This window comes from Capra hircus, chromosome 8 (assembly GCF_001704415.2).
Source record: "Capra hircus breed San Clemente chromosome 8, ASM170441v1, whole genome shotgun sequence".
NCBI classification, from domain to species: Eukaryota; Metazoa; Chordata; class Mammalia; order Artiodactyla; family Bovidae; genus Capra; species Capra hircus.
This window is the reverse complement of record NC_030815.1, coordinates 53,014,600-53,038,549: the sequence shown is the minus strand read 5'-3', so window position 1 is coordinate 53,038,549 and position 23,950 is coordinate 53,014,600. Positions and strand designations below refer to the sequence as shown.

Genomic DNA, 23,950 nt, shown 5'->3' with positions numbered 1-23,950 from the left:
ATTTGCAGCAAAACAGACAGACCTGGAAAGCATTATGCTAAGTGAAATAAATCAGAAAAGTATATTTAAAAAACCCAACTAGTGAAGAAAACAAGAAAGAAGCAAACTCGCAGATATACAGAACAAACTAGTGGTTACCATTGGGGAGAGGGAAGTAGGGAGCAACAATATAGAGATGAAGGGGGAAAAGGTTATTATGTGATTGTATGAACTATATGTGAAACTTTCGAAAATTGTAAAGCACTAACAGATTTAAAGACTCTTTCCTTCAATGAAAAAATAAATTAGAAATAAAAATAAAATGTGACTATGTGATAATTTCTATTTTGTCCTGTCCATAAATTTACAATACTGAATAAGTTTGAAAATGTACATTTTAAATAAAGTTTAAGTCATTTCACACACTTTTTAAAAAATCAGCAAGCTGAAAGATATGTAAATATTAATAACATAAGCTTCCAAATAGATAAACTTCCATAATAAAATAATAAAAACTTCTGAACTGAAATGTAAAGAGAAAGGCAAAATTAAAATGATGAAACAATGTCCAAGAACTGTAGGACAATTCTAAGAGCTGTAACCTAGGCATAATAGGAATACCAGAGGCAAAAAAGGAGAGAGGAGCAAATGTATACATTTGGAGCAATAATGGCTAAGAAATTTCTGAAATTAATGATAAAGTCACCAAACCACACAGCCAGGAAGTTCCAAAAATACCAAGCAGGGAAATAATAAAAAGTTTACCCCTAGGCATACCATAATCTAACTGCAGAAAATGGTGACTAAAAAATCTTGAATATGATTCAGAGAATTGACGCTTTTCAACTGTGGTGTTGGAGAAGACTCTTGAGAGTCCCTTGGACCGCAAGGACATCCAACCAGTCCATTCTAAAGGAGATCAGTCCTGGGTGTTCTTTGGAAGGAATGAAGCTAAAGCTGAAACTCCAGTACTTTGGCCATCTCATGCGAAGAGTTGACTCATTGGAAAAGACTCTGATGCTGGGAGGGAGTGGGGACAGGAGGAGAAGGGGACGACAGAGGATGAGATGGCATCACCAACTCGATAGACATGAGTTTTAGTGAACTCCGGGAGTTGGTGATGGACAAGGAGGCCTGGCGTGCTGCGATTCATGGGGTCGCAAAGAGTCGGACACAACTGAGCGACTGAACTGAACTGAATCCATTTCATATATATCCAAAGGCAAAGAAAATGGGGTACCAGAGAGATTTCTGCATTCCTGTGTTTACTGCACATTATTCACAATAGCCAAAATATGGAAACCAGTTAGTGTCATTAAGATGAATAGATAAAGAAGATGTGGTTTATATGTAAAGGGAATACGAAGCCATGAAAAAGAAATTCCTGTCATTTCAAACAACATGGATGGACCCCCTTTAAGGGGTTTATAGTGAGATAAGACAGACAAGGAAAGACAAACACTATATCATATAATTTATTTCAAGAATCTAAAAAAGTCAAACTTAAAGACACAGCAATGGCACCCCACTCCAGTACTCTTGCCTGGAAAATCCCATGGACGGAGGAGCCTGGTAGGCTGCAGTCCGTGGGGTCGCTAAGAGTCGGGCACGGCCAAGCGACTTCACTTTCACTTTTCACTTTCATGCACTGGAGAAGGCAATGGCAACACACTCCAGTATTCTTGCCTGGAGAATCCCAGGGACGGGGAGTCTGGTGGGCTGCAATCTATGGGGTCGCACAGAGTCGAACACGACTGAAGCGACTTAGCAAGCAAGCAAAGAAACAGTAGAACAGTGGTGACCAGGGATTAGAATGTGGGAGAATTGGGGAAATGTTAAAAAACACAAACTTGCAACTAGGAGGTAATTAAGTTCTGGAGATCTAATGCAGAGCAGAGTGACTACAGCCAAAATACTGTATTATATACTTCAACACTGTTGAGAGACTAAATCTTGAGCATTCCGACCACACACACACACAACAATGATGCATATGTGACACGATAGAGGTGTTAGCTAAAGCTATGCTAGTAATCACACTGCAATACACAAATGTATCAAGCCAACATGTTGCACACCTGAAACTTATACGAAGTTGTACATAAGTTCCACCAACTATAAGTCTTGAAAGAAAGCAGAAAACACACACACACACCCAATAGAGGTGTAAGGTATAACTGGATTGAAAACTCACTAGAGAAAATCCAAACCAGTCTTCAACAAGCAAAAAAAATAAAAAATTAGAAAACCTGAAGACAGGTCATTTGAAAATACTAGGAACAAAAAAGAAAAAAATGAAAAGTGAACAGAGGCTAAGGAACTTATGGTACATCATTAAGCAGGTCAATACATACACAATGGGAGTCCAGGAGAAGAGATACAGTATATTAATCATGGAGTCCACAAGGAAGAAAGATAAATACAGAGCTTATTTGAACAAATAATAGCTAGAAATTTGGGGAAACACACAAATATACAAATTTCAAGAATCTCAAGCGAGAAACAGAATAATGAAAGAGAGATTATTAAAGGCAACAAGAGAAAAGCAACTTCACGTGTACAAAGGATCTTCAATAAGATTATCATGGATTTCTCAGCAGAAACAGTGCAAGCAAAGTAACAAGGGAATGATATATTTAAAGTACTGAATTAAAATTGAAAAACTGTCAACCAAACATTATACCCAGCAAAAAGGAGGGTAAAATTAAGATACTAACGTCAGATAAAAACTGAGGGAGTTCATTACCAAGACAGCTGTCTTACAAGAAATTTTAAAGTTCTACAAGTACAAAAGAAAGAATACTAAGTGCTAACTTGAACTTACAGAGAAATATACAGTTCTCCAGTAAAGGCAGATAAATAGGCAAATATAAAAACCAGTACTACAGTGGTCCTCTTCTCCTTTGCCTTTCACTCTCTTCTTTTCACAGCAGTTTATAAGGCCTCCTCAGACAACCATTTTGCATTTTTACAAAAGAGAAAAGGAAAGATATACCCATTTGAATGCAGAGTTCCAAAAAATAGCAAGCAAAGATAAGAAAGCCTTCTTCAGTGATCAATGCAACAAAATAGAGGAAAATAATAGAATGGGAAAGGCTAGAGATCTCTTAACGAAAATTAAAGACCTAGGGAACATTTAAAGATGGGCTCGATAAAGGACAGAAATGGTATGGACCTAACAGAAGCAGAAGATATTAAGACGAGGTGGCAAGAATACACAGAAGAGAGAGGCGCTCCTAAGATGGCGGAAGAATAGGACGGGGAAACCACTTTCTCCCAAACAAATTCATCAAAATAACATTTAAACGCTGAGTAAATTCCACAAAACAACTTCTGAATGCCAGCAGAGGACATCAGGCACCCAGAAAAGCAGCCCATTGTCTTCGAAAGGAGGTAGGAAAAAATATAAAAGGCCAAAAAAAGAGACAAAAGAGGTAGGGAAGGAGCTCAGTCCTGGGAAGGGAGTCTTAAAAAAAGAGAAGTTTCCAAACACCAGGAAACACTCTCACTGGAGTCTGTGGCGAGCCTTGGAAGCACAGAGGGCAACATAACAGGGAGGAAAAATAAAAAAATAATTAAAACCCACAGATTACGAGCCCAGCGGTAACTCCCCCAGCGGAGAAGCAGCGCAGATGCCTGCACCCGCCACTAGCAAGCAGGGGCTGGGCAGGGAGGCACAGGCTGCTTTGCTTAGAGTAAGCACTGGGCCTGAATGCCCTGAGGGCAATCCGAGGGAACTAACTTGAGCTAGCAAACTAGACTGTGGGATAGCTACCACACGAAAAAGCCCTAACCTAAAGATCTTCCCTGGTGGGTCAGAGGTTAAAGCGTCTGCCTCCAATGCGGGAGACCTGGGTTCGATCCCTGGGTCGGGAAGACTCCCCTGGAGAAGGAAATGGCAACCCACTCCAGTATTCTTGCCTGGAGAATCCCATGGACGGAGAAGCCTGGTAGGCTACAGTCCACGGGTCGCAAAGAGTCGGACACGACTGAACGACTTCACTTCACCTCAAGACACCACCAAGACCGCACACAGAACAAAGGAAGCAACAGAATTAGCCGGCTGCAGACCATCCCCCTCCGGTGACAGGCAACCAGAGCCAGAAGCGGGCAATCACAGCCCCAGAGGGACATTATCTACCAAATTGCAAGCAGGCTTCTTTGCTAAGCCTTCTTAGGGTTCTGGACGGTCAGCATCCGCCTGAGAAGGTGCGCCAGCTGTACGCCCAGAGAACCGAGCAGCAGGGCCAGGCGGCGGTAAGTCGCGGCAACCACGCTCGCCAAACACCTGGTCACCTGAGCTGCTCGGACCTGGGAAGGGCACAAAACGCAGGCCCAACCGAGTCTGCGCCTCTGAGGGCTGCCCGAGTGCCTGAGCCTGAGCAGCTTAGACCTGGGAGGTGCATGCAGCCCAGGGCCGGCCTTGGACGGTTCCCGGTGGAGCAACCTAGAGCCTGAGCAGCGTGGGCAGGGACAGCACACAGGCCGTACACTGCGAGCACACGCCAGTGTTGTTTGCAGCGTTCCTCCCTCCCCACAGTGCGACTGAACAAGTGAGCCTAAGAAAGCGTCCACCACCACCCCATTCTGTCAGGGCAGAAATTGAACACTGAAGAGACCAGCAAACAGAAGAAGCTAAAACAGAGGGAACCGCCTTGGAAGTGACAGGTGCAATAGATTAAAACCATGTAGTTAGTAACGACTGCATAAGAAGGGGCCTATAGATCTTGAGAAATATAAGCCGGACCAAGGAACTATCCGAAAATGAACTGACCTCACACTGCCCACAACACCACAAGAGAAGAGTCCTAGATATACTTTTACTATTTTTACAATCATTCTTTTTTTAATTTTTTTTTTAATTTTTAGGTCCTCTACTACTCCTTTAATTTTCACTTTTATAACCGACTATTATTTTGCAAAAAAAAGGACCCTATTTTTTTAAAGCAAACTTCATATATATATATTTTTTTAACAATTTCTGTGACTTTTTTTTCTTTTCTTTAATATTGTATTTTTGAAATTCCAACCTCTACTCTAGATTTTTAATCTTTGCTTTTTGGTATTTGTTATCAATTTTGTACCTTTAAGAACCCAATCTTCAGTACCCATTTTTACTTGGGAGTGAGATTACTGGCTTGACTGCTCTCTCCCCCTTTGGACTCTCCTTTATCTCCACCAGGTCACCTCTGTCTCCTCCCTCTCGCTTCTCTTCTCTACCCAACCCTGTGAATCTCTGCGTGTTCCAGACGGTGGAGAACACTTAGGGAACTGATTACTGGCTGGATCTGTCTCTCTCCTTTTGATTCCTCCCTTTTATCCTCCTGGCCACCTCTGTCTCCTTCCTCCCTCTTCTCTTCTCTGTATAACTTCCGTGAACATCTCTGAGTGGTCCAGTTGTGGAGTGCACATAAGGAAGTGATTACTGGCTAGCTTGCTCTCTCCTCTTTCGATTCTACCTCATCTCATTCAGGTCACCTCTAACTCCCTCCTCCCTCTTCTCTTCTCCATGTAACTCTGTGAACCTCTCTGGGTGTCCCTCACGGTGGTGAAACTTTTCATCTTTAACCTAGATGTTTTATCAATGGTGCTGTATACAAGGAGAAGTCTTGAGACTCCTATAAAAATAAGACTGAAAACCAGAAGCAGGAGGCTTAAGTCCAAATCCTGAGAACACCAGAGAACTCCTGACTCCAGGGAACATTAATTGAGGAGAGCTCATCAAACGCCTCCAATACTTACACTGAAACCAAGCACCACCCAAGGGCTAACAAGTTCCAGAGCAAGACATGCCACGCAAATTCTCCAGCAACAGGCTGCCCAAAGTTACTCCAAAACCACTGACATCTCATAACTCATTACTGGACACTTCATTGCACTCGAGAGAGAAGAAATCCAGCTCCACCCACCAGAACACCAACATAAGCTTCCCTAACCAGGAAACCTTGATAAGCCACCAGTACAACCCCACCCACAGCGAGGAATCTCCACAATAAAGAGAACTCCACAAACTGCCAGAATACAGAAAGGACACCCCAAACACAGCAATATAAACAAGATAAAGAGACAGAGGAATACTCAGCAGGTAAAGGAACAGGAAGAATGCCCACTAAACCAAACAAAGGAGGAAGAGATAGGGAATCTACCTGATAAAGAATTCTGAATAATTATAGCGAAAATGATCCAAAATCTTGAAATAAAAATGGAATCACAGATAAAGCCTGGAGACAAGGACTGAGAAGATGCAAGAAAAGTTTAACAAGGACGAAATAAGAAATAAAAAATAAATAAAAAACAGTCAATATATAATGAATAATGCAATAAATGAAACCAGAAACACTCTGGAGGCAACAAATAGTAGAATAACGGAGGCAGAAGATAGGATTAGTGAGGTAGAAAATAGAATGGTAGAAATAAATGAATCAGAGAGGAAAAAAGAAAAACGAATTAGAAGAAATGAGGACAATCTCAGAGACCTCCAGGACAGTGTTAAACGCCCCAACATTCGAATCATAGGAGTCCCAGAAGACAAAAAGACAGACCATGAGAAAATACTTGAGGAGATAATAGTTGAAAACGTCCCTAAAACGGGGAAGGAAATAATCACCCAAGTCCAATAAACCTAGAGAGTCCCAAACAGGATAAACCCAAGGTAAAACACCCCAAGACACATATTAATCGAATTAACAAAGATCAAACCCAAAGAACAAATATTAAAAGCAGCAAGGGAAAAACAACAAATAACACACAAGGGGATTCCCATAAGGATAACAGCTGATCTTTCATTAGAAACTCTTCAGGCCAGGAGGGAATGCAAGACATACTTCAAGTGATGAAAGAAAACCTACAGCCCAGGTTACTGTACCCAGCAAGGATCTCATTCAAATATGAAGGAGAAATCAAAAGCTTTACAGACAAGCAAAGGCTGAAAGAATTCAGCACCACCAAACCAGCTCTCCAACAAATGCTAAAGGATATTCTCTAGACAGGAAACACAAAAATGGTGTAAAAACTCAAACAAAAAACAATAAAGTAAATGGCAATTGGATCATACTTATCAATAATTACCTTAAGTGTAAATGGGTTGAATGCCTGAACCAAAAGACAAAGACTGGCTGAATAGATACAAAAATAAGAACCCTATATATGTTGTCTACAAGAGACCCATCTCAAAACAGGGGACACATGCAGACTGAAAGTGAAGGGCTGGAAAAAGATATTCCATGCAAATAGAGACCAAAAGAAAGCAGGAGTAGCAATATTTATATCAGATAAAATAAACTTTAAAACAAAGGCTGTGAAAAGAGACAAAGGACACTACATAATGATCAAAGGATCAATCCAAGAAAAAGATATAACAATTATACATATATATGAACCCAACATAGGAGCACCGCAATATGTAAGACAAATGCTGACAAGTATGAAAGGGGAAATTAACAATAATACAATAATGCTGCTAAGTCACTTCAGTCGTGTCCAACTCTGTGCGACCCCATAGACGGCAGCCCACCAGGCTCCCCTCGTCCCTGGGATTCTCCAGGCAAGAACACTGGAGTGGGTTGCCATTTCCTTCTCCGATGCATGAAAGGGAAAAGTAAAAGTGAAGTCGATCAGTCGTGTCTGACTCTTAGCGAGCCCATGGACTGCAGCCTACCAGGCTCCTCCGTCCATGGGATTTTCCAGGCAAGAGTACTGGAGTGGGGTGCCACTGCCTTCTCCGATAGTGAGAGACTTTAATACCCCACTCACACCTATGGACAGATCAACTAAACAGAAAATTAACAAGGAAACACAAACTTTAAATGATACAATAGACCAGTTAGACCTAACTGATATCTATAGGACATTTCACCCCAAAACAATGAATTTCACCTTTTTCTCAAGTGCACACAGAACCTTCTCCAGGACAGATCACATCCTGGGCCATAAATCTAGCCTTGGTAAATTTAAAATAGTTGAAATTATTCCAAGCATCTTTTCTGACCACAATGCAGTAAGATTAGATCTCAATTACAGGAGTAAACTATTAAATAGAAAACTATTTAATAGAAAACTATTAAAACTTCCAACATATGGAGGCTGAACAACATGCCGCTGAATAACCAACAAATCACAGAAGAAATAAAAAAAGAAATCAAAATATGCATAGAAACAAATGAAAATGAAAACACAACAACCCAAAACCTGTGGGACACTGTAAAAGCAGTGCTAAGGGGAAAGTTCACAGCAATACTGGCATACCTCAAGAAACAAGAAAAAAGTCAAATAAATAACCTAACTCTACACCTAGTTAAGTTCAGTTGCTCAGTTATGTCTGACTCTTTGAGACCCCATGAATCGCAGCACGCCAGGCCTCCCTGTCCATCACCAACTCTCGGAGTTCACTCAGACTCACTTCCGTCGAGTCAGTGATGCCATCCAGCCATCTCATCCTCTGTCGTCCCCTTCTCCTCCTGCCCCCAATCCCTCCCAACATCAGAGTCTTTTCCAATGAGTCAACTCTTCATATGAGGTGGCCAAAGTACTGGAGTTTCAGCTTTAGCATCATTGCTTCCAAAGAAATCCAAGGGCTGATCTCCTTCAGAATGGACTGGTTGGATCTCCTTGCAGTCCAAGGGACTCTCAAGAGTCTTCTCCAACACCACAGTTCAAAAACATCAATTCTTCGGCGCTCAGCCTTCTTCATGCTTACTCCTTGGAAGAAAACTTATGACCAACCTAGATAGCATATCCAAAAGCAGAGACATTACTTTGCTGACTAAGGTCCATCTAGTCAAGGCTATGGTTTTTCCTGTGCTCATGTATGGATGTGAGAGTTTTGTTGGACTGTGAAGAAAGCTGAGGGCCGAAGAATTGATGCTTTTGAACTGTGGTGTTGCAGAAGACTCTTGAGAGTCCTTTGGACTGCAAGGAGATCCAACCAGTCCATTCTGAAGGAGATCAGCCCTCGGATTACTTTGGAAGCAATGATGCTAAAGCTGAAACTCCAGTACTTTGGCCACCTCATATGAACAAAGGAGGCAAGAATATACAATGGAGTAAAGACAATCTCTTTAACAAGTGGTGCTGGGAAAACTGGTCAACCACTTGTAAAAGAAAGAAACTAGAACACTTTCTAACACCATACACAAAAATAAACTTAAAATGGATTAAAGATCTAAACGTAAGACCAGAAACTATAAAACTCCTAGAGGAGAACAGGCAAAACACTCTCCGACATAAATCACAGCAGGATCCTCTATGACCCACCTCCCAGAATAATGGAAATAAAAGCAAAAATAAACAAATGGGACCTAATTAAAATTAAAAGCTTCTGCACAACAACGGAAACTATAAACAAGGTGAAAAGACAGCCTTCTGAATGGGAGAAAATAATAGCAAATGAAGCAACTGACAAACAATCTCAAAAATATACAAGCAACTCCTGCAGCTCAATTCCAGAAAAATAAATGGCCCAATAAAAAACGGGCCAAAGAACTAAACAGACATTTCTCCAAAGAAGACATATAGATGGCTAACAAACACATGAAAAGATGCTCAACATCGCTCATTATTAGAGAAATGCAAATCAAAACCACAATGAGGTACCATTTCACACCAGTCAGAATGGCTGCGATCCAAAAGTCTACAAGCAATAAATGCTGGAGAGGGTGTGGAGAAAAGGGAACCCTCTTAACACTGCTGGTGGGAATGCAAACTAGTCCAGCCACTATGGAGAACAGTGTACAGATTCCTTAAAAAACTGGAAATAGAACTGCCTTATGACCCAGCAATCCCACTGCTGGGCATACACACTGAGGAAACTAGAATTGAAAGAGACACGTATACCCCAGTGTTCATCGCAGCACTGTTTATAATAGCCAGGACATGGAAGCAATCTAAATGTTCATCAGCAGATGAATGGATAAGAAAGCTGTGGTACAATGGATTATTACTCAGCCATTAAAAAGAATACATCTGAATCAGTTCTAATGAGGTGGATGAAACTGGAGCCTATTATACAGAGTGAAGTAAGCCAGAAAGAAAAACACCAATACAGTATATTAACGCATATATATGGAATTTAGAAAGATGGTAATGATAACCCTGTATGCGAGACAGCAAAAGAGACAAAGATTTATAGAACGGTCTTTTGGACTCTGTGGGAGAGGGAAAGGGTGGGATGATTTGGGAGAATGGCATTGAAACATGTATAATATCATATAAGAAATGAATCGCCAGTCTAGGTTTGATGCATGATACTGGATGCTTGGGGCTGGTGCACTGGGACGACCCAGAGGGATGGTAGGGGAGGGAGGAGGGAGGGGGGTTCAGGATGGGGAACACGTGTACACCCGTGGTGGATTCATGTTGATGTATAGCAAAACCAATACAATACTGTAAAGTAAAAAAAAAAAAAAAAAAAACACAGAACTATACAAAAAAGATCTTCACAACCCAGATAATCATGATGGTGTGATCACTCACCTAGAACCAGACATCCTGGAATGTGAAGTCAAGTGGGCCTTAGGAAGCATCACTACGAACAAAGCTAGTGGAGGTGATGGAATTTCAGTTGACCTATTTTAAATTCTAAACGATGATGCTGTGAAAGTGCTGCACTCAATATGCCAGCAAATTTGGAAAACTCAGCAGTGGCCATAGGACTGGGAAAGGTCAGTTTTCATTCCAATCCCAAAGAAAGGCAATGCCAAAGAATGCTCAAACTACCACACAATTGCACTCATCTCATATGCTAGCAAAGTAATGCTCAAAATTCTCCAAGCCAGGCTTCAACAGTACGTGAACCATGAACTTCCAGATGTTCAAGCTGGATTTAGAAAAGGCAGAGGAACCAGAGATCAAACTGTCAACACGTGCTGGATTATCAAAAAAGGAAGAGAGTTCCAAAAAAAATCATCTATTTCTGCTTTAGTGACTACGCCAAAGTCTGTATGGATCATAACAAACTGTGGAAAATTCTAAAACAGGTGGGTAAACCAGACCACCTGACCTGCCTCCTGAGAAATGTGTGTGCAGGTCAGGAAGCAACAGTTAGAACTGGACATGGAAAACAGACTGGTTCCAAATTGGGAAAGGAGCACGTCAAGGTTGTATATTGTCACCCTGCTTATTTAACTTATATGCAGAATACATCATGAGAAATGCTGGACTGGATGAAGCACAAGCTGGAATCAAGATTGCTGGGAGAAATATCAATCACCTCAGATATGCAGATGACACCACACTTACGGCAGAAAGCGAAAAAAAACTAAAGAGCCTCTTGAGGAAAGTGAAAGAAGAAAGTGAAAAAGTTGGCTTAAAACTCAACATTCAGAAAACTAAGATCATGGCATCTGGTCCCATCACTTCATGGGAAATAGATGAGGAAACACTAGAAACAGTGACAGGCTTTATTTTGGGGGCTCCAAAATCACTGAAGATGGTGATTGCAGCCATGAAATTAAAAGACGTTTACTGCTTGGAAGAAAAGTTATGACCAACCTAGACAGCTTATTAAAAAGCAGAGACATTACTTTGCCAACAAAGCTATGGTTTTTCCAATAGTCATGTGTCAATATGAGAGCTGGACTATGAAGAAAAGTAAGCACCTAAGAACTGAATCCTTTGAACTGTGATGTTGGAGAAGACTCTTAAGAGTCCCCTGGACACAAGGATATCCAAAGGAAATCAGTCCTGAATATTCATTCATTGGAAGAACTGATACTGAAGCTGAAACTCCAATACTTTGGCCAACTGATGTGAAGAACTGACTCATTTGACTCTGATGCTGAGGAAGATTGAGGGCAGGAGGAGAAATGGGCTGGAATGGGTGAATTTAACTCAGATGACCATTGTATCTACTACTGTGGGCAAGAGTCCCTTAGAAGAAATGGGGTAGCCATCATAGTCAAAAAAAGAGTCCAAAATGCAGTACTTGAAAGCAATCTCAAAAACGACAAAATGATCTCTGTTCATTTCCAAGGCACATCACTCAATATCACAGTAATCCAAGTCTATGCCCAGACCAGTAATGCTGAAGAAGCTGAAGTTGAACAGTTCAATAAAGACCTACAAAACCTTTTAGAACTAACACCCAAAAAAGATGTCCTTTTTCATTATAGGGGACTGGAATGCAAAAGTAGGATGTCAAGAGATACCTGAAGTAACAGCCAAATTTGACCTTGTGCTAAGAGTTTTGCCAAAAGAATGCACTGGTCATAGCAAACACCCTCTTCCAACAACACAAGAGAAGACTCTACACATGGACATCACCAGATGGTCAACACCAAAATCAGATTGATGATATTCTTTGCAGCCAAAGATGGAGAACCTCTATACAGTCAGCAAAAACGAGATCAGGAGCTGACTGTGGCTCAGATCATGAACTCCTTATTGACAAATTCAGACTTAAATTGAATAAAATAGGAGAAACCACTAGACCATTCAGGTATGACCTAAACCACATCCTTTACGATTATACAGTGCAAGTGAGAAATAGATTCAAGGGATTAGATCTCAAAGAGTGCCTGAAGAACTATGGACGGACATTGTACAGGGAGGCAGGGATCAAGGCAGGGATCAAGACCATCCTCAAGAAAAAGAAATGCAAAAAGGCAAAATGGTTGTCTGAGAAGGCCTTACAAAAGAGCATTGAAAAGAAGAGATGCGAAAGGCAAATGAGAAAAGGAAAGATATATGAGGAGTGGAATACAACTGACTCTTGAACAACAGAGCTTTGCATTTTGTGGGTACACTTGTATATGAATTTTTTCCAATAAATACATACTTCAGAATTATATCATAGGTGAATCTGAGGATGTGAACCATAGCTATGGAAGGCCAACTGTAAAGTTAAATGCAGGTTTTCAACTGTGCAGGGGTTTGAAGCCCTAACCCCTTGTTGCTCAAGGGTCAATTGTAACTAAAATGAAAAATGAAGGAGGGTATAATATTACCAATTTCACAGAAATAAAAAGGACTATAAGAATACTATGAACAGCTATGTGTCTACAAATTTGATAGCCTAGATAAAATGGATAAATTCCTAGAAACATGCACACTACCACTGATGAATCATGAAGAAATGCATAATCTGCACAAATTTGTAATGAGATTTCATCAGTAATCAAAAAACATCTCAACAACGACAACAATAAAAGCTTGGAACAGAAGAGTTTCACTGGCGAATTCTACCAAACATTTAAAACAGAACACCAATCCTCCTCAAATTCTTCCAAAAAATGAGAAAAAAACACTTCCAAACTGCATATAGGTCTCCATTAATCTGATAACAAAGCCAAGGATACCACAAGAAAACTACAGCTCAGTATCCCTCGTGAATACTGAGGCAAAAATCCTCAACAAAATACTAGCAACCAAAACTGAATGGTACACTAAAAGAATTATCACTATTATTCAATGTAATATTCTAGGAATGGAAAGATGGTTCAACATACAAATTCAATCAGGGTAATACACCTCATTAACAGAATGAATTAACACAGGATCCCTTCAACTGATGAAGAAAATGCATTCAAAAAACTTCAACATTCTTTCATGTTAAAAACATTTAAAAAATTAGGAATAAAAGCAAACTATCTCAAGATATTAAAGCCATATATGAAAAGCACACAATGAACTTCATATGTAATGGTACAAGATATGTCTTTTTCTCTAACATCAGAACAAGATAAAGATGTCCACTTCTGCCACTTTTACTCAGCACAATGTCATAGAGCAATTAGGCAAGAAGAATAAATAAAAGGCATCCACACTGGAAAGGAAGAAGGAAAATTCTCTTTGTTCATAGACAGCATGATCTTACATGAAAAAAAATATTCCACAAAAAACTGCTAGAATAAATAAATTCACCATGTTGCTGGATACACAATCAAAATACAAAAATCAGTTGTTTCTATACACTTGACAATCCAAGATAGAAACTATGAAAACAATTACATTTACAATTGTGTTAGTTAGTTGCTAAGTCGTGCCCAACTCTTTTGCAACCCCATGGACTGCAGCCCACTGGGTTCTCTGTCCATGGGATTTCCCAGGCAAGAATACTGGAATAGGTTGCCATTTCCTTCCCCAGGGGAACCTCCACACCTAGGGATCGAACCCACATCTTATTGCAGGCAGACTCTTTACCACTGAGCCACCAAGGAAGCCATTTACAACAGTATCAAAAATAACAAAATACATAGGAAAAAACAATGGGGAGAGAGAAGAGGAGAATGATATATATCCCAAAACCTATAAGACACTGTTAAAATAAAGAAAACACATATATAAATAGAAAAACATTCCATTTTCACAATATTGTTAAGATATCAATACTACCCAAAGCAACCTACAGATCCAATGTAATCTACATTAATTAATTAAAGAATTAATCCAATTCTTTTCAGAAATAGATTCATTTTTAAATTCATATGGCATCTCAAAGGATCCACAATCAAAACAACCTTCAAAGGAATGTTGGCAATCTCACATTTCCTACTTTTGAAAGTGATGCAAATGATGCGACTGACAAGGGACTAATGTCCAAAATATGCCAACAGTTCATATCAAAAAACAATCTAAATCAAAAAATGGGTGGAAGACCTGAATAAACATTTTTCCAAAGACAACATACAGAAGGCTAAATAGGCACGTGAAAAGATTCTCAGTGTTGATAATTAGAGAAATGGAAATCAAAGCCACAATGAGGTATCACTTCACACCTGTCGGAATACCTATCATCACAAACTCTACAAATAACTGATGTTAGAGAGCATACAGAGAAATGGCAACCCTTGTACACTGTTGGTGGGAATGTAAATTGGTACAGCCACAGTGGAAAGCAGTAAGGAGGTCCCTTTAGAAAGTAAAAATAAAACTAGACTATGATTCAGCAATTCCACTCCTCGATACACATCCAGAAAAAAAGAAAACTAATTGAAAAAGACAGAGGCACCCCAGTGTTTATAGCAGCACTACTTACAATAGCCAAAACATGGAAACAACTCAACTGTCCAGCAACAGATGACTGAGTTTAAAAGATGTCTCACATACATACACACACACACAAAATAAAATAGTACTCAGTCATAAAAATGAAGTATAGCCATATACAGCAACGAAGATGAACCTAGAGAATATCATGCTTAGTGAAAAAAGTCAGAGAAGGCAAATATTATATGATGTCAACTATACATAGAATCTAAATAAGTGTATATACAAAGCAGAAACAGGCTCACAGAAATAGAAAATAAACTTGTTACAAAAGGAGAGAGGGAAAGAAGGAAGAACAAATTAGGGGTATGTGATGAAGACATACAAACTGCTGCCGGACTGGATGAAGCACAAGATGGAATCAAGATTGCTGGGAGAAATGTCAATAACGTCAGATATACAGATAACACACCTTTATGACAGAAAGCAAAGACGAACTAAAGAGCCTTCTGACGAAGGTGAAAGAAGAGAGTGAAAAAGCTGGCTTAAAACTCAACATTCAAAAAATGAAGATCATGGCATCTGGCCCCATCACTTCATGGCAAATAAATGGGGAAACAATGGAAACAGTGACAGACTTTATTGTCTTAGGCTCCAAAATCACTGCAGATGGTGACTGCAGTCATGAAATTAAAAGACGCTTGCTCTGTGGAAGAAAAGCTATGACCACCCTAGACAGCATATTAAAAAGCAGAGACATTATTTTGCCAACAGAGGTCCGTCTAGTCAAAGCTATAGTTTTTCCAAGTAGTCATGTATGAATGTGAGAGTTGCACTATAAAGAAAGCTGGGTGCTGAAGAACTGATGCTTTTGAACTGTGGTGTTGGAGGAGACTCTTGAAAGTCCCTTGGACAGCAAGGAGATCCAACCAGTCCATCCTAAAGAAAATCACTTCTGAATATTCATTGGAAGGACTGCTGCTAGAGCTCCAATACTTTGGCCACCTGACGCAAAGAACTGACTCATTTGAAAAGACCCTGATGCTGGGATAGGTTGAAGGCAGGAGGAGAAGGGGATGACAGAGGATGCGAAGGTTGGGTGGCATCACTAACTCAATAGGCATGAGTTTGGGTAAACTCCAGAAGTTGGTGATGGACCGGGAGGCCTGGTGTGCTGCAGTCTGTGGGGTTGCAAAGAGTCCGACACAACTGAGCAGCTGAACTGAACATAAGACTATACATAAAGAGAAACATTTTAACAGATTAACATTTCAAAAACAGAATATGCAATTTGTTTTTGTTTTTTAAAGAAGTCTGAGCTTCTAATGTTACACAAAGATGTCAGGCGTAACAAATTGTTTAAATTTGCCCAAGTATTGTAATTTTGGAGCAAACAAAGAAAATGAGTGAGAAGAAGAAAACTATAATATTAAAAGGTACACTCTATGTTACAAATGATAATTCTATTACACAAGGCATCCTTACTACTACTTCTGCCCCTGAATTTCTAATATTTTTGCCCTGAAAGTGCCCTTAAAATGCACCTATTTGGACATCACAATCCCCTGTGTCATTTGGTTAAAAAACATTGGTGGGGGGTGTCCCACTTTCAATAAATGAATTATAGTATCTGGGAAGTAGTTCCCCCAAAAATCTGTATTTCTAACATTCACATATGACTGATCCTGATGCAGCCTAGCTCTTGAATGAAATATTAAACACTAGATGGTTTAGCAAAGCTGGGAGGCGAATCGCAGATGTGTCTACGAAGTACTACCAACTCCCTAAATGCATGATACACAGGGAGGGTGGAAATAACTGTTTAAAATACATACTTTATCAACATCATAATCTGCCAACAGTTTGAGAAGAAACTCAATTTCTCTTTCTTCTTCCACAAAATAGATGCTTCCAGGACTCAGCCTCCTTAGTGCATAGCACAGTATTGTGGCACTGCTCTACTGTATTATAATTAGCTCTGTAAACTTCATATATAACAATGTTTCTAAGGAAGAGAATTCTAATTTTCAAAGGAACATCTCTGAAACAAATTTTCCATTATTAGATATGAAACCATCAATTTAACTTCTGTATACTAATTATACTATTCATATGCCAATAGTGATATTAACTGGATTACTATACGGAAGCCTAGCAAAAGCACACATTTACTAATAGGTCTTTCTGACACTAGACCTTAAAATATTAAGTCCATAATCTTAACATTTTTCCTGTGTAGCACCTAGTTTCTATTATTGAGATTTTCAACGAATGTTTTAGTCCTCTAAGTTTATCAAGAATTATTATTGCTTTTTAAATTCTACAAGAATATTTTAAATTCTACCTATTACTCAAAAAAAGTAAAATATAAAACTATAAAGCTTCTGGAATAAAACACAGTAGAAAATCTTTGTGACTTTGGGTTAGGGAAAGATTTCACAAATATAACACCAAAAGCATGACTCACAAATTCTGATAAACTGGATTTGATTAAAATTTTAAACTTTTGCTTTGCAAAAGACAGCCTTGGAAACAACTCCGAGAAAGTATTTTTCAAATCACTTATCTTACAAAGGACTTGCATCCATAATACTTAAAGAATTTTCAAGGGTTTGGAAATTCCTTAAAATGCCTAAACAAAGTTACAATATGACTCAGAAATTCCACCTCTATACACAAGAGAACTTAAAGTATATGTCCATGAAAAACCTGTACATGAATGTTCACAGCAGCATTAGTCATAAACGGAAAAAGTAATAATAATTTAAATCTCCATCAACTGATGAAAAGGTAAACAAAATGAGTTATACCCATACAATGGAATGTTACTAACAGCCACAAAAAAGAATGAAATACTGATATATGCTACAATATAAATGAACCTTGAAAATATAGTACTAAGTGAAAGAAGCCAGAAACAAGAGGCCATGTATATTATGATTCAATTTACATGAAACCTCCAGAATTGGCAACCAAGAGAAGACAAAAAGTGTATTAGTGATTGCCAGAGAACATGAGGATAAATCTGTAGTGATTGTTAACAGGTATGAGATTTATTTTTGGAGTGTTGAAAATGTTCTGGAATTAGATGTAGCGACAGTTGCACAATTTTGATGCATGCCACACACGAATGCCTCTCAAATTCATTTCATTTAGTAAGTGAAAGGAATGAACTAAGAAATCAGGTCCACAAACATACATACCACATAATTCCATTTATATGGCACTCTAGAAAAGGCAAAACTGTAGGGATGGAAAACAACCAATGGTTGCCAGGAGGAAGGGTAGGAGTTGGGTGGGAGACTACAAAGGGGCAGCAGAGGGAATTTTGAGATGTGGAAAACAGTGGCTGACTTTATTTTGGGGGGCTCCAAAATCACTGCAGATGGTGACTGCAGCCATGAAATTAAAAGACGCTTACTCCTTGGAAGGAAAGTTATGACCAACCTAGATAGCATATTCAAAAGCAGAGACATTACTTTGCCAACAAAGGTCTGTCTAGTCAAGGTTATGGTTTTTCCAGTGGTCATGTATGGATGTGAGAGCTGGACTGTGAATAAAACTGAGTGCCAAAGAATTGATGCTTTTAAACTGTGGTGTTGGAGAAGACTCTTGAGAGTTCCTTGGACTGCAAGGAGATCCAACCAGTCCATCCTAAAGGAGATCAGTCCTGGGTGTTCATTGGAAGGACTGATGCTGAAGCTGAAACTCCAACACTTTGGCCACCTGATGTGAAGAGCTGACTCATTGGAAAAGACCCTGATGTTGGGAAAGATTGAGGGCAGCAGAAGGGGATGACAGAGGATGAGATGGTTGGATGGCATCACCAACTCAATGGACATGAGTTTGGGTAAACCCCGAGAGTTGGTGAGGGACAGGGAGGCCTGGTGAGCTGTGGTCCACGGGGTTACAAAGAGTCTGATGCGACTGAGCGACTGAACTGATGTTTCTTCTGTATCAAGGTTGTGATGCTGGATACATGCTTCCTTGTATTTGTCAAACTGATAGAACTGTGCATCACAAGAGTGAATTTAGTGTATCAGTATTTCAAATTAACAAATCCACTGATAAATCAAACTCTACACCAACCTCCACCTTGAAGTAGAAGCAATTTCCGACTACAGGTTAAAAGCAAAGCACATCACAAAATGTTCTCAAGGCTTCCTACCGAGGTGGGTGGAGACAAGTTTTATCATTACTATTTTACAAGTGAAAAGCAGCACAGATTAAACTATCTGTAAATTTCTGGTACTAGTCCGAGATGCTGATCTAGCATTTATATTCTTCATTCCTGCAAGAATGTGAAAGTGAAAGTGAAGTCGTGGCCAACTCTTTGCAACCCCATGAACAGTAGCCTGCACCAGGCTCCTCCATCCATGGGATTTTCTAGGCAAGAGTACTGGAGTGGGTCGCCATTTCCTTCTCCAGGTAATCTTTCTGACCCAGGGAGCGAACCCACGTCTCCCGTATTGTAGACAAATGCTTTACCATCTGAGCCACCAGGGAAGGTACTAGATATCAACAGTAGTTAACAAGAGGTTTTCTTTATCAAACTAAGTAACTTATTTACACTATTAAATAAAGGAGAAATATCACGATAAATACTTTAGAAGAAAGCTGTCAAGTGTGTGCATATTCAAAAAGACTAAAATTTTAAAATATATCTATATATTACTCAGACAAGGAGATTAACCCTAGCTTTGGCCTGGGAAAGACATTTCATAAGAAAAAGAATCTAATTTCTAATGGTTGTTTAAAATAGATAAGCGTGTAATACAAAAACAGGTGGAAGCACAGCACTAAAATTGAAACGCCAAATAAAGAAATACACCAGAATAAACGGATACAAAGTAAAGCATCAGTCCTTCACCATCCAACTTCACATCTCACTTAGCGTAAGGACAGTGCACCTAGCTTCTTTAAAATTTCAGTAATTCAACGTGACCCACAAAGCCCCAAACCCTTAACAGGCTTGACACACTGCTGGGTTCAGATTGTAAATTGACAACACACCATCAATCTTTCGAGCGATCCTGCACAGGAGTTTTCGCTCTGTTATCAGCCGAACCCAGGCGAGCCTCCCGGACTCGAGGCGGTGAGGCCGGAAAGGGGAGCGGAGCAGCCAGCAGGGTTTGGCCATACCCCGAGGCTGGGCGCGGAAGGAGGACGGCATCTCCGGTCACAGCTCCTTGCTTTCACGTGCGGGGCGGCGTGCGGCCCTCCGCGGGCTGCCCGGGCCTCCATCACAATCCAAGGGGCGAAAATGACAGGGACCATACCAAGCCCAGGTGTGTCTCGACGCCGCCCCTCGCCCAACACAGCTGCAACCGGACCGCGAAGGGCAGAAAAGGGCGGCTCGGTGGAACTTGAACTCCAGACCCTTGGAGTCCACTGTGGGTCCCTTCGGCCGAAAAGCGGCGGGGGGCGGGGGGTGTAGCCTTTTCATCCGGCTTCAGAGACCCCAATCCCCTCCGGCCAAAACACTAACTCGCCGGTGGAGGCCCGGCAACTGCCTCCCGGCTCTACGTAACACGACCCCAAACGAGTCGGCGGCAGGTGGCAGAGCGGGGCCCGAGGCCCCAGGAAGGCAGGGCCGGCTCTGTCAACGGAAGCACGGGAGGCGAGATGGAGGGACTGCGGCGGTCTCGTTACCTGCCCAGATGCCCAGACTGAGCTGGGACGTGTCCAGGTTCACCACATAGTCCCCCAAGAACCGGTTCAACACGTCCACGACCACCGACTCGAACACCATCTTCCTTAGCCGCGGCGGACGCGGCGCTTCTTCTTCCTGCGCCTGCCCTCTCGAGCCCCTCTCACGAGACTGCTCGGTTCACCGGATCCTGGGCGGCTCCGACCGTGGTGCCACCAGCGCCGCACGCGTAGCCCCGCCACGAGCCCTATGAGGGGCGGAGGCGGTCGCTCGCGCTACGCATGTGCGGCTCGGGATCCAGGGTTGGGCGGAGCCCGAGGCTCGAGAGAGAGCTAAGGCGGCTGCGCGGCCGCCTCTCCAGCGCTGGCCCTCGTCGGGCGGAGCGCGGCTCCTTTTTCTCCTCGGCCCCGCCTCTTCCCCCATCGCCAGGCAACCGGACTGGTACCTGGAGCTACAGGACATTTCTGACCCCGCCCCCACCGGCAGCCTGGCCTCCCCACTGGTGCCGGGGGCGGGGGCGGGGCGGGGCGGGGGCGGGGCGGGGCGGGGGCGGGGCGGGGCGGGGGCGGGGGACGGGACGCCAGGGGGCGCGGCGGTTACTCCCTGCCTGGAACGCCCCGCCCCTAACTGAGGAGACACGCCCCCACGTGGGCCGGGAGGTCCTAAATCTGGGTAAAGCGGCAGCAGATTAAAAGTGCCTTCCGCATTAGTTAGGATGGAGGCTCTCAAGTGGAGTCCCTGGGAGCTACGCACTTATTATTACAAGTTGGGAGGTACAGGCGGAACCCGGGCAGTGCTGGCTTCCTAGGTCAGTCCAGCCTGAGTGTCTGGATGCCTGTAACTGCCCCGTTCAGTCCTACGAACGCTTGGAGAGGTTACGCAGTCGATGACTTAACTTCCGTGGCTGCAAATCGAGAGAGGAAAGTAAAGTAAATTCTGGGTTGTAATTCCATGGTCCCTTTCCTTCATCTGAGATCGCACTCTCTTGGTCTGGTTATTTAGACGGAGCCGACTTTCGTCCCTTAGGGTCAACCAGTTTTGACTGACACTGCTGAGCGCCCTCCTACGAACACCTGAAGACAAGACTCACAGCCCCTGAGCCTTCACAGAATGACCTTGAATAAATACATAAAAATTAGAGCTCTTGCAGAACCACTCTCACAGCCGTGTTTGGTTCTATACAGAAAGAGGGCCAAAGACCTGAGGTTGTGAAGGCCAAACACGCTGGATGTGAAGTCTGGAGAACTATAATTAATAACCCTCTAAGGATTTAAGAGATCATAAAGGTGGTCATCGGAGAAGGCAATGGCACCCCACTCCAGTACTCTTGCCTGACAAATCCCATGGACGGAGGAGCCTGGTAGGCTGCAGTCCATGGGGTCGCTAAGGACTGAGTGACTTCACTTTCGCTTTTTACTTTCATGCATTGGAGAAGGAAAATGGCAACCCATTCCAGTATTCTTGCCTGGAGAATCCCAGGGACGGTGGAGCCTGGTGGGCTGCCATCTATGGGGTCGCACAGAGTCGGATACGACTGAAGCGACTTAGCAGCCGCAGCAAAGGTGGTCATGTATGGATGTGAGACTTGGACAGTGAAGAAGGCTGAGCGCCAAAGAATTGATGCTTTTGAACTGTGGTGTTGGAGAAGACTCTTGAGAGTCCCTTGGACTGCAAGGAGATCCAACCAGTCCATTCTGAAGGAGATCAGCCCTGGGTGTTCTTTGGAAGGAATGATGCTAAAGCTGAAACTCCAGTACTTTGGCCACCTCATGCGAATTGACTCATTGGAAAAGACTCTGATGCTGGGAGGGATTGGGGGCAGGAGGAGAAGGGGACGACAGAGGATGAGATGGCTGGATGGCATCACTGACTCGATGGACAATGAGTCTGAGTGAACTCCGGGAGTTGGTGATGGACAGGGAGGCCTGGCATGCTGTGATTCATGGGGTCACCGCAAAGAGTGGGACACGACTGAGCAACTGAACTGAACTGAACTGAAGGATTTAAGATGTAGGAGTGTAGTTTAAATTTCTTTCTGCATAGCAAATGATGACTTTCTTGTTAATTCTTGTATCATTTTGTACCTAGTCACCCCAATTTTTTAAGGTTTGAAGGTTTACCTTTCCAAGTAGAATGTCTGGAAAATACAGTGTAAAATCTTATTTTACATGAGTTGATGTATTGCTTTCCTATAATTTCATATTTAAAGGGACCTTAATTAAGTCACAGTTCAAGCTCTTGGGCTTTAAGATAATAAAGCTGCAATGTTAGGGATTTGTCCAAGATGACACAACTCATATTCTGCAGAAACAGATGGAACTTGTTACTTCTGGATGACTCCACTCCATCATCTACTTCTGGATGACTCCACCCATCATCTCACCTGCTCCTCTTGCGTTTGGCTAATGACACTGGAAATCTACCTCAGAATACCTGAACAGAGAAATTAATGGAAGCTAAAATGCCTGCTGCTGCTGCTGCTGCTAAGTCACTTCAGTCGTGTCAGACTCTGTGCGACCCCATAGACGGCAGCCCACAAGGCTCCCCCGTCCCTGGGATTCTCCAGGCAAGAACACTGGAGTGGGTTGCCATTGCCTTCTCCAAAATGCCTAGCAAAGGGGAAAACTTTCTGTCATCAGGGATTTTGCGACTGTACTATGATAAACCACATATACAGTAGCTACAAAATTCCACTGTTAAATCTAGCACAAGTTTAAAGTACAAGAAATTCCAAAACTCAGTCCAAAAATATGCTTTAGTAGCTTGCAAACACCTCACGCTAGTTTTATATAGTCCATGAAAATCCTGTAGAATTGGGTGAGGGGAGTGTCCTGCTAAAACTTTAGAATTATTAGCTTTTATTTGCTAAAGAGACCAATGAAAAAAATTCTGAGAAACTGTTGGAAATAAAAAACAAGATGAATGTTGTAACAATTCTTGTCTACTGTTAGGTGCTATGTCATAAACATGTTTCCTAAGTATTAAAAGGTACAATTTTCATGTTGCTTAATCCATCTTAGGAATTTTGTAAGCAAAAATAACATCATCATGTAAAAGATAGGTGTTTATTTATTAAACCATTAAGTCACATCTCTGTTAAACCTTGAAAAATAAGCCCAGGGATTACCAAAAAGATGCTGAAGTTTCAAATTTGAAAATGTACCAGTATAAGGTGATTTTCCCTCCATATCCTAATTCATTGTTTGATCAAATAAAAAAGAAAAGCTTTTTTAGTGACCCCAAACTGCAATACCATCCAACTGTGCAATAGATTAATAACTTTTTAAGTTAGATTTGCTATGATCTTGTGTTTAGTTTACATACTACAGCTTTCTATCTCTGAAGTTTGGGTATGCCGGTAGTAATGCTGAACAGTTTTTCCTCCTAATTGTAATTCCT

At 41.6% G+C, this 23,950-nt stretch overlaps 1 protein-coding gene across 2 annotated transcripts in view; it reads right to left on the bottom strand.

Moving 5' to 3' along the window:
• VPS13A (vacuolar protein sorting 13 homolog A) overlaps positions 1-20,982 on the bottom strand; it is a 267,901-nt gene extending 246,919 nt beyond the window's left edge. For both annotated transcript variants that reach the window (XM_005683796.3, XM_018052091.1), the window contains exon 1: positions 20,554-20,982. In XM_005683796.3, coding sequence (XP_005683853.1) covers positions 20,554-20,653 — 100 coding nt within the window. In that variant the 5' untranslated portion in view covers positions 20,654-20,982. The remainder of the gene's footprint in view (positions 1-20,553) is intronic.